Source organism: Jatropha curcas, chromosome 4 (assembly GCF_041381405.1).
Source record: "Jatropha curcas cultivar XTBG-Jc1 chromosome 4, XTBG_Jcur_1.0, whole genome shotgun sequence".
Taxonomy (NCBI): Eukaryota; Viridiplantae; Streptophyta; class Magnoliopsida; order Malpighiales; family Euphorbiaceae; genus Jatropha; species Jatropha curcas.
This window is the reverse complement of record NC_143154.1, coordinates 900,464-910,316: the sequence shown is the minus strand read 5'-3', so window position 1 is coordinate 910,316 and position 9,853 is coordinate 900,464. Positions and strand designations below refer to the sequence as shown.

Below are 9,853 nucleotides of genomic sequence, written 5' to 3'. Positions count from 1 at the left end.
TTCCCTCAACTCCTCTAGAGCATTTTGCCATTCATATATTCATCTACGCCCTTCATACTACCAGCTATAGTGACAATGCAAGAGGCAAGCAGGCACATTCATCACAACTTGTTTTGCTGTTGCTTCTAATTCCGGGGTATTAAAAACTGATTTCCAACTTTTTCCACAAAGTTCCATGCCTCCTCTTCAGTAAGAACCCCATTTTGATATCCTTGCAATCCATTCCCCGACAACGTCACGCATCGAGTTGTTAATACTAATTTGCATCCATTATCAGGTGTAGGCAGGAATTCCTACATCCTCAAGATTGAATGCTTCCCACATATCATCAAGGATTAACAACCAGTTTTTTCGCTTTTCCCAGCCTTTAAATAACTTGACAGCCATTTTTGTTTCATCCTTACATTGTGCAAAATCTCGATTCAATGCAGCTGCAATGTCTTTCTGTAAGTTCCCAAATTTTAGTGGTTGTGACACGTCCCATGTCAACCAATAGTACCATATCTGCAAATTCGTTCCCAATCTTATAAAAACTCGAAGAAATCACCACTTTCTTTATATTAATATGCTATTTTAAGTCTTGGATAACGCTTCCACCTTTGTCAGGAGCATCAATTAAATAAGCCTTGCCGATCTCAAAAACTTTATAATCCAACGAGTCAAGAACTCAGGAAACTCATCAAAAACTCCATCACCAAACGTAGAAACCCAACCAGGTTTTCTTAAATCGATCAAAAGGGAACCGGGAGAGTGGGTTTGTAATAATAACCTTGCCAGATTTGATTCTTTAGCTCTAACAATCCAACTCTTGGTACGGTTGGTGAGGGTTGGATAGAGTAAATTGTGTAGAGATATTTTAGGCTTGATTTTAGTAATCTTTGTGAAATAGTCAAGCATAATTAGTGTCCTTGATTATAGGGTCAATAGCTAATAATGAGCTTGTATCAATTCAAGCATAATTAGTGTCCTTGATTATATGGTCAATAGTTAAAATTAGCTTGTATCAATTCTCCTATATATATTCTTGTATATACCTTTAAAAAAAAAAAAATTAGAATACAATTTGATATTCTGCTTTTTCAAACTAATTGTGTATTCAGTGAGCACAAGATAGTCGTAGTTGAGATCATTGATTTCATAAGGTAACTCAATGAAATTCATTTGATTTTTGGATCAACCATAGAATTCAAACTATATAGCTTTACTAACTTGCACTTAAAATTTATTAAATTTACTAGCTTTTGTATTCCTTCAAGTTTAGAATTCATTTGCAAATTCTATCAATTTCGAATAATTTGGTCCAAGCACAACTATTCCATAGAATTAAACATATGGAACTTCAAATGAATTTTTATTTATACCAAACATGAAAAATGGGATTTATAAATGAATTCCATACAATTTTATGGAATTCATTTACCCCAAACAAGCTCCTGGTGAGCTTTGAGCCTTTTAAGGATAGATAATAGTAGCCTAGCTAGAAAATAATGCTTGCCTGAGCATTTACAGATCCTTGAACAGCTTATCCTTGTCAGATTGCATTAATTATATATAGAAACTTGCAGAAAGGTTGAAGGGCAATCTTAGAGCCAGGTTGATCCCATTCCAGTGATTCCCACCATTTTTCATCTTGAACATAGATCTGTTCGAGATTAGGTGGAGGAAATGCTACCATCAACAATCGGAAGCTCAAGCGGGAGCCTTCTTATATTTGGACATGCAGTAACTGTCATGTAAAGGAGAGAAGGACAAAGCACCAACCCCAGACAGATGCTTTTAATTCTGGTAGCCTACACAAAGAGAGACTCCTCAAGTTGGGGAGAACAAACCTCATGGCAATACCTTTATTTTCCATTGGTAAATGGTTGCTGCTGCTTGCTTCCTGCTCATCTGTTGTTGTAAAAACTGCTTCATTTGTGGGCAGTCATAAATAAGAACCTCTTCAAGGTTTTGAAGTAGTAGAAGCAACCCAGGTTTGAACAGACTCCTTATATTTGAACAACCTTGGATTTTGAGAACTGTGAGACTGGAAAAGGCACTAGGAAGAACTGATTGTGGTGTAGCATGCAAAGAAGTGATGTCATTGCCAGGCTTTCTTTTCCTGAATTAAAATGAATTTCATTCTTCTGTGTTGAAAAATAGCTCAAGGTTTTGAAATTGTGGCACCTCTCAATACTCAGGTACTCAACATCAATTGGGACCAAAAGTGAATCTTCTATGCCTTTTCACTGATGCCATAATCAATTATTCTTACAACTTTTTTGAAGTCTCAGCTGTATACAAGTCCTCCTCTCCCAGATTGTAGAAAGTACTTTCTCAGCACTCGGCCATGCAGAGACCCAACAAATATATTAAAACTAGATAAACTGTAATTGACATTCAATTTTTTCTATCATTTTCAAGCCTACCAATTCCTCACCTTTTACTTTCAAATTTTTTGATCTGCACCACAGTCGAAGTATTCAAGGCAAGAGAGCTTTAATATTCCGATTGGTAACTCTAGATCTCGCACATAGAGATTAAGATACCTGAGATTGATCAAACTTTCCATGCCTTCAGGTACATGTTGGATTCCAGTATATCTAGATCCAACTCCCTTAGTGCACCTAGCTTTGCTACAGAAGGCACGGACTGCAATCGTTTGCAATGCTTAAGATACAATGCAACAAGATTCTCCAATGTGAGATGGAGTTTGGTAAATTCTTAATTCCAGTATAAAGACAGATCCAGAAGCCTCAAAACATGCATGCATGAAAAGAAAGAATCTGGAATTCTAACCAGATCTTTATTCTGTGCCAGTAACATGGTTTGAAGTTTTGGACATTTTGGTGACAATCTAGAAGGAATTTCTGATATGTGATTGTCAATCAAGGATACGCTCTCAAGTTCCTCCATCCATCTGTTCTCATTTGGTAATTCTCTTAACCGAACTCCAGCTTCTACAAGGATTGACGATCCATGCTTTTCATCTGTATTACCATGTCCCTAATTAGGTCATGCATCTTCACATATTTCTTATCAAATGCTTTCCAAAAGACAAGCATTTTCAAGCTTGTTTAGCATAGTATCCCTTGTCAAACTCTGCTTGCTACTTTTCATTTTATCTACTATTCCTAAACCTCAAATGCCTTATCAGCTGTGTCCTTTTGATCAAAAAGTCCTCCGGGTATAATGCACAATATATGAGACACTGCCTGAACTTGTCATCTTTCAAACGCGCATAACTAAATTTTAGCTGCTCAAACACCTTACCCATGTCACTAAGCCCCTTTGTAGATTCCCTCAATCCTCTAGAGCATTTTCCATTCATATATGTCATCTACGCCCTTCATACTACCAGCTATAGTGATAATTGCAAGAGGCAAGCAGGCACATTCATCAGCAACTTGTTTTGCTGTTGCTTCTAATTCCGGGGTATTAAAAACTTGATTCCAACTTTTTCCACAAATAAGTTCCATGCCTCCTCTTCAGTAAGAAGCCCATTTTGATATCCTTGCAATCCATTCTCCGACAAACGTCAAGCAATCGAGTTGTTAATACTAATTTGCATCCATTATCAGGTGTAGGCTCAGGAATTCCTACATCCTCAAGATTGAATGCTTCCCACATATCATCAAGGATTAACAACCAGTTTTTCTCTTTCCCAGCCATTTAAATAACTTGACAGCCATTTTGTTTCATCCCATATTGTGCAAAATCTCGATTCAATGCAGCTGCAATGTCTTTCTGTAAGTTCCCAAATTTAGTGGTTGTGACACTGTCACCCAAATCACTTTCAAATTTGTCACGGCCTCTTTGGAGTCTGTTGTTGATATGCTTCATAATGGTTGTTTTTCCAACACCACCCATGCCATAAATTCCAACCTTTCTAACATCATTATCCATCAAGCAGTCCAAATTTCTTCCATCTTCTTTTGCTGTTTCACCTACTAATGTTGTTACAGGTAAGATCTCTCCAACATCTGCAGGTTCATCAATCATCAAACTGTCACCAAAATCACCCTTTTGACGAAGATCCTCCACTTCTTTATCTTCTTAAAAAGTTTTGCCAAGCGTGCACGTGAAAGATATTTCCGCTTCGCAACTTCTTGCTCAATTGCAAAAGTTTCACGTTGATAGTCTCTATATTTTGCAACCAAAGCTCAACCTCTTTTTAGTAATTTCCCTGGAATAAGCTCTGCACGTAATCTTGAATCTACATCTTCCTTCCGACTGTTTAGTTCATTCACTTCCTTCTCAAATCTCATATGTTGGTCCATGTGTCTATGATATTCCCAGCAGTTCCTACTGGAGTCCATAACTTGTTTACAAGTTCTATAACTGACCCAGCAAGCTCCATCTACAGATCGATGCATAAGAGACAATATTTACAAGTCGTTGATCAAAAATCAAACAAAAGAATTTAACCATAAAATTTGTTTATTTACTATTAGCAATCCATTAAGAATCCAAAATTTCATGAAGAAGGGTCAAAGGAATCATCTAGGGGGAAAAAGCTACTTTTACATTAAGACAAAGATTTCAAGAATCAAAGACACGACTTTCTTCTTCAACTACTTCTTCTAAGTTATATTTTGATGCATAAGGGCAAATATTTTGTAAGTCCTTGCTGAAAAATCAAACATAAGAATTTAATCATAAAATTTGTTTAGTTACTATTAGCAATCAATCAAGAATCAGAAGATTTCATGAAAGCAGTCAAAAGAACCTTTTTTGGGTGGAGAAAAAGCTACTTTTACATCATGAAACAAAGATTTCAAGAATCAAACACTCAACTCACTTCTTCAACTACTAGTTGTAAGTTAATAGCATTGCAATTAGCCATTTAAAATTCTTCAACTAGTAACCACAAGAATCAAAGCAAAATAATGACAGGTAGATCCAATCTGCAAGTTTTCAGAATAAATGTACCTGATTGATGGATCTTAACTTTGATTTATTTTAAGTACCACAAAACTCCCTTGCCAGTGTCTCCTCCCTTTTAAGAATTTGAGAATAGAAAATTGAATTTTCTTGTACGCGGAAAAAAAACGGTTCACTGAATCAGTAAGAGGAAGATCAGTAGCAAATTCCTTGTTGTGTAAAGGAAACAATATAATACAATATTCTGACTGAAAATAACCACCGACTATTTTAAGAGTAGAAATATTTGTCGTGAGGCCTTTGAAAAGTAAAGCTATAAAATTCGTCTTAGCACTTTGTAGTTGTACCCCTCCTCTGTTATGAAGCTTAGCAGGCGCGTGGGTTTGTAGACATTGAGTCAGTAGTAGCCGCCTTGTACCACATAAAAATCTTCTATAGATTGCATATCTAGCTGATATTTTACACCAGACACCATTTAAGCTGATATTGGGTCCACAAATTTCAGGCCAGCTGTAAGCCTTTGATTATTAAAAAAAAACAAAAAAAGAACTTGGCCACTAACTGTCTAACTCTATGGCATAGATTAAAAAAAGAACTAAAAAATTATAGGATTAATCACATTAATGGTGTTTGAACTTCTGCAATATTCTTGTCGGTGCAACAGTAACTTTTTAAGCAAATAAATATATACATATATCAAACCTGGAAAAAAAAACAAGCACTTGCTGTGGGATCCCTCTGACATATGGGACCCACTTAAGCTTGTAGAAAAAAACACAAAAGGAAGAAATCCATGTTTTTTTTAAAAAGTCAAATAAGGCTGCGAGAAAAAAAAAAGGACAAGCACGTGCTTGTAGAAAAAAACACAAAAGAAGAAGAAATCCCATGTTTTTTTTAAAAAGTCAAATAAGGCTGCGAGAAAAAAAAAAGGACAAGCACGTTCAGTCATAGACACGTAATTAATGTGTCTCTTTTCTTATAAATAGGAGAAGATTTTTTCCTCGTCAATATACAACAGAAAGAAAAAAATGGAGAGAGAGAATTATCTAGTTTTAGGAAGGTTTCCTAAAACTAGAGGAGAGAAATAGTGATGAAATTATTATGGAGGGTTTTTTTGGAAAACACTTGGAGTGCCACTATTTTGTATTGCTCTCTTTGTATACCTACTATTTTTAATAGTGGAGGAATTATTTATTCGGAATTTATCTTGTGAACGTAGCTCTAAAACAGTTAAAGGTAAACTACGTAAATTTCTGCGTGTCTCATTTCTATTTTTTCGCTTTTCTTTTAATTCTTTGTGTGAGCGCCCAACAAGCAGTTATCACAAGAGGCCCAACGGCACTTACTAATTGATTTTCCTTCTCGTCAGAAAACAGACTGACTTGCAAGAATCTTGCAGACCCCAAATTTGCATTTCATTGAATAATATGTTGTCTATAGAAAAGGTAAGGGATATAGAAGTCGAAATCTCTGCAGAAATTTATGTTGAATAAAAACGAAAAGGGATCAAATTTTACGTTTGTACATTGATCAGTCCGTATGAGTTGAGTAGCCATATGATCGTATATCATCAGAACTGCAAAGGCAGAACAGCAAACTGCCGTCCACTGATCACGTGCAACTCAGATAGTTCCTCGTTGAAGCACAAATGGATATCATCAGAACAAGCTCGATTTTTATATGGCCAAGCAAGTATCTGATGTTGGAAAGCATGACGGGGAAAATCTTCAGCTAGAATCAGATGATCACATCAAAGACTGCTCTAATCAGCCAATATATTGTTGTTGTTTCATTAGGTGATCCTTTCAGGCATATTCCGGCAAATAACAAACGTCAACTTCTGGTAAGCATAAATTCAACACAAAAGGTTCAGTGATGCTAGCCATTGACAATCTCACTAATACAGATATTAGAAGCAGCAGTCCTTGAAAATAAACTTCTTAGAATCTCTCTCCACATCCCCATTTTTGGAACAAAACCTTGTTTCACCATTTGCTTCAAAACCCAACTCAACCTCCCTAATCACCTGTCATTGCAAAGCCCATGAATCAACTTCTTGTAAGATGCAAAAACTAGGACTATTAGCCTCACAAATCATCATAGCCATGAATTCTTTTGCCTCCAGAAACTTCCCGGCATCAAGCAACCATATAGAACTTCTTGATAAGACCCTGCATTTTGGTTCGCATCCCTTGAGCTTCATTTTCTGCAGCAGCTCCATCCCATCTTCAATCCTTCCTTGTTTCCTTAACCCTGAAATCAAAATATTGAAAGTGATTGTATCCGCCACAATACCCTCATTTTCCATTCTCTCAAGCAAACCAAATGCCTTATTCACCTCCCCTTTTGCACAGAAGTAGTGCATCAGCGTGAGAAAGTTCTCACATTAGGCCTGCATCTTTGTTTGGGAAATTCGTCGAGCACATTGAATGCAAACTGTAAATCCCCATTTTCACATAACCCTTAATGAGAATATTAAGACAACAAGCATCAATTTCTACACCCAACATGGGAGCTTTCACATATATCTCATGAACTACATAAAAAAGCTTTGCAGATACTAGCATATTCAACACAAGATTAAAGTTTTCACATTTGGCCAACAATTATACCCTTGGGCATATCTAGAAGGGTTTCTATTGATTTATTGATTCGACCAGCTAAATGGCCATAAATCTTGATTACATTGTAAAAGAAATCGTTTGACAAACGACATGACTTTTCAAATTTGACTTCTTTCCATAATTTCTTCAATGGCATCAAAGTTTTTGGCACAGGCAAGCTGGTTTATAACAACAGTGAAAATAGCTTCATTGGGTTTATAGTCTTTTCTCTTGAGTATTGATTCCAGATAGAGATAACTGAATCTGGGTCTTTAATGTCTTCGAAAATTTTTTAAAACTTCATTTGGAGACAACCAGTCTTTATGGTTCAGTTTGTAATGAGTATGAGGCGGATGTTGGGTTGACTGTGAAGAAGATGGTAAAGTAGAGCAAGAGAAAAACGAAGGAATATAGAAATTGGGTGATGGACAGTGCGTCTTGAATGAGCTTGAAGAGAGTGAAAGATTGATTTGTGAACTAGAAATGAACGGAAAAGCATTCTGTTCGTCTTCGATTTGCAGGCTGGTGGTTTTCGTGCGAGAACTTATGAGTTAGGATTCCTACCTCGTGCAAACCGCAAAGCAAGCACCGAACGAATAACTATTTTCTCTTAAGCAAATATATTTTGTGCTAAGCAAGCAGCCGTCAAGGATATGAGAATTAAGCCATTTTGACAACTTCCAACTGGAAATAGTTGCCTTTTTCTTTTTATTTGCGCTATCATCTGGATCAGATTATATATCGGGTCGAGCCGTAAATTGATATCAGATCAGCTTAGTTAGGTGGAATTTGCGGGTCTTCCTCAAGTCGGACTTTATCATATCGGGTTGTCATCCTATTACCTTCTTGTTGAATTTTAAGGCAAAAATTAAAAAATATTGAATCAGTTCAATTTTCAAAAATAAGTATAAAATTGAAATATAAGAATTAATGTTATCATGTACTTAACTTGTAAATTTCTGTAATTTGTGTACTTTCTATACCAACAATTTAAGTTTTTAAGATTTTTGATTTTGATATGCAAATAGCCGTTTGATATATAGCTGACATAATTTTTTGGACGATAACTTTATGTAACTAAGCTCCATCTGTTTCCAAAAAATAACTTACTGAAAAATATTTTCCAAATAACTGTTATTCGGTTACAATATTGAAAATTCATTAAAAATATTAAAAAATTTTAATTCATAATAATAATAATAATAATAAATTTTCATATTTTAAAATTTTATTGTTAATATAATAATAGTGAAAAAAATGATAAATTATGAAAGCCACTGGTAACCGACGGTGGTAGCCAATGGTGGTGGCCGTAGTGGTGGCCGGTGAGTGGTAGTGGTAGCTATCGATATTAGTAAATTAAAAAATTATAAAATTTAAAAGGTTATAATAAGTTTGTCAAAATCCGAAAAATGTTTTACGCTCATGAAAATAGAAAGTCATTTTCCTTGAAAATGAATTAATTTTTTTTTGTTAGGAAAATATTTTCCATTGATTTATTTTCATAAACGCTCTATACAACAGGAAATTGTGAAAAATATGTTCTAGCAATTTATTTTACGCAAATACACGGAGCCTAAAAAAAAATATTATTTTCATGATTGCAGATTAATCAAGCCAAATAAGAAAAAACATATTTTTGTTAGATGAAATTGTAACTCACACAACCAATGGATGATTATGAGCAGGCCAAGAAGCAATTCCAACCAGCCTTCCTCTCAAAAGAGGTGCTAGAGAGAGAGAGAGATAAACATTTTGTAATTTCTTGAAATTATTTAAATTTATTATCTTGCCATTACATAAATAACCTAGATGTGAACTTGAACATCAGCCAATTGACTAAAATTCATTGGTGTCATATACTTAGCTCTCCATTGTAGAGGCTGTAAGCTAACAATTGAGAAGCTGCTTGAGGATGGATGATACAAATCCCAAACAAATACTCACTTCTATTGCTACAAAGAATTGGATTTTATAGGTTCATAACATCCTACTTCTCCACTGTAATTTCCCAATCCACAACAGGCTGTCTTGATGTTCTTGAACCCTAAAATTTATAAATGGAACTTTTTAACATATAAAAATTTCAAAAAAACAGTGCATGAGGAAACTAATTAGGACTTGAAAATTTCATAATTTAGCCCAAATTAATGTTGAGTAGTACAGGTACCGACCCAGTTCGAAGAAGTAAGGGTCAAACTATAATTTTGATTGATGAGGGGGCCAAATTTAAATATTTTTTTCAATTTTTTTTAACGAGAAAAATTGAAATTTTTTTTATATTGGGGGCCCAAGGCCCCTTTTGGGCCCTATATATGTGGGTTCCTCCCTACAGTAGTTCTTTAACGTCTAATGTTTATAGTGAGCATTCCGGCAACCGAGCCAAA

The 9,853-nt window shown here is 35.3% G+C and overlaps 1 protein-coding gene and 2 pseudogenes across 1 annotated transcript; all 3 read right to left on the bottom strand.

Annotated features, from left to right (window-relative positions):
- Positions 1-1,330: 1,330 nt before the first annotated feature.
- Positions 1,331-3,004, bottom strand: LOC149496611 (putative disease resistance protein At4g27220; annotated as a pseudogene).
- A 647-nt stretch (positions 3,005-3,651) lies between these two features.
- Positions 3,652-4,247, bottom strand: LOC149496610 (putative disease resistance protein At1g15890). The gene is made up of 2 exons (XM_089720387.1): positions 4,148-4,247; positions 3,652-4,031 (listed from the first exon to the last, which is right to left on the bottom strand). Exons 1-2 carry the CDS (start codon positions 4,245-4,247, stop codon positions 3,652-3,654), a joined length of 480 nt encoding a protein of 159 aa, XP_089576513.1.
- Positions 4,248-6,403: 2,156 nt separating this feature from the next.
- LOC149496609 (uncharacterized) lies at positions 6,404-7,988 on the bottom strand (annotated as a pseudogene).
- Between the last annotated feature and the right edge of the window lie 1,865 nt (positions 7,989-9,853).

Bases quoted from the DNA above. Each gene is read 5' to 3' on its own strand.
- LOC149496610 (XM_089720387.1), bottom strand. From the start codon at position 4,247: ATGAGATTTGAGAAGGAAGTGAATGAACTAAACAGTCGGAAGGAAGAT. The intron at 4,032-4,147 runs GTTGAGCTTTGG...CTTTTTAAGAAG, and splicing joins AGGGAAATTACTAAAAAGAG to ATAAAGAAGTGGAGGATCTT.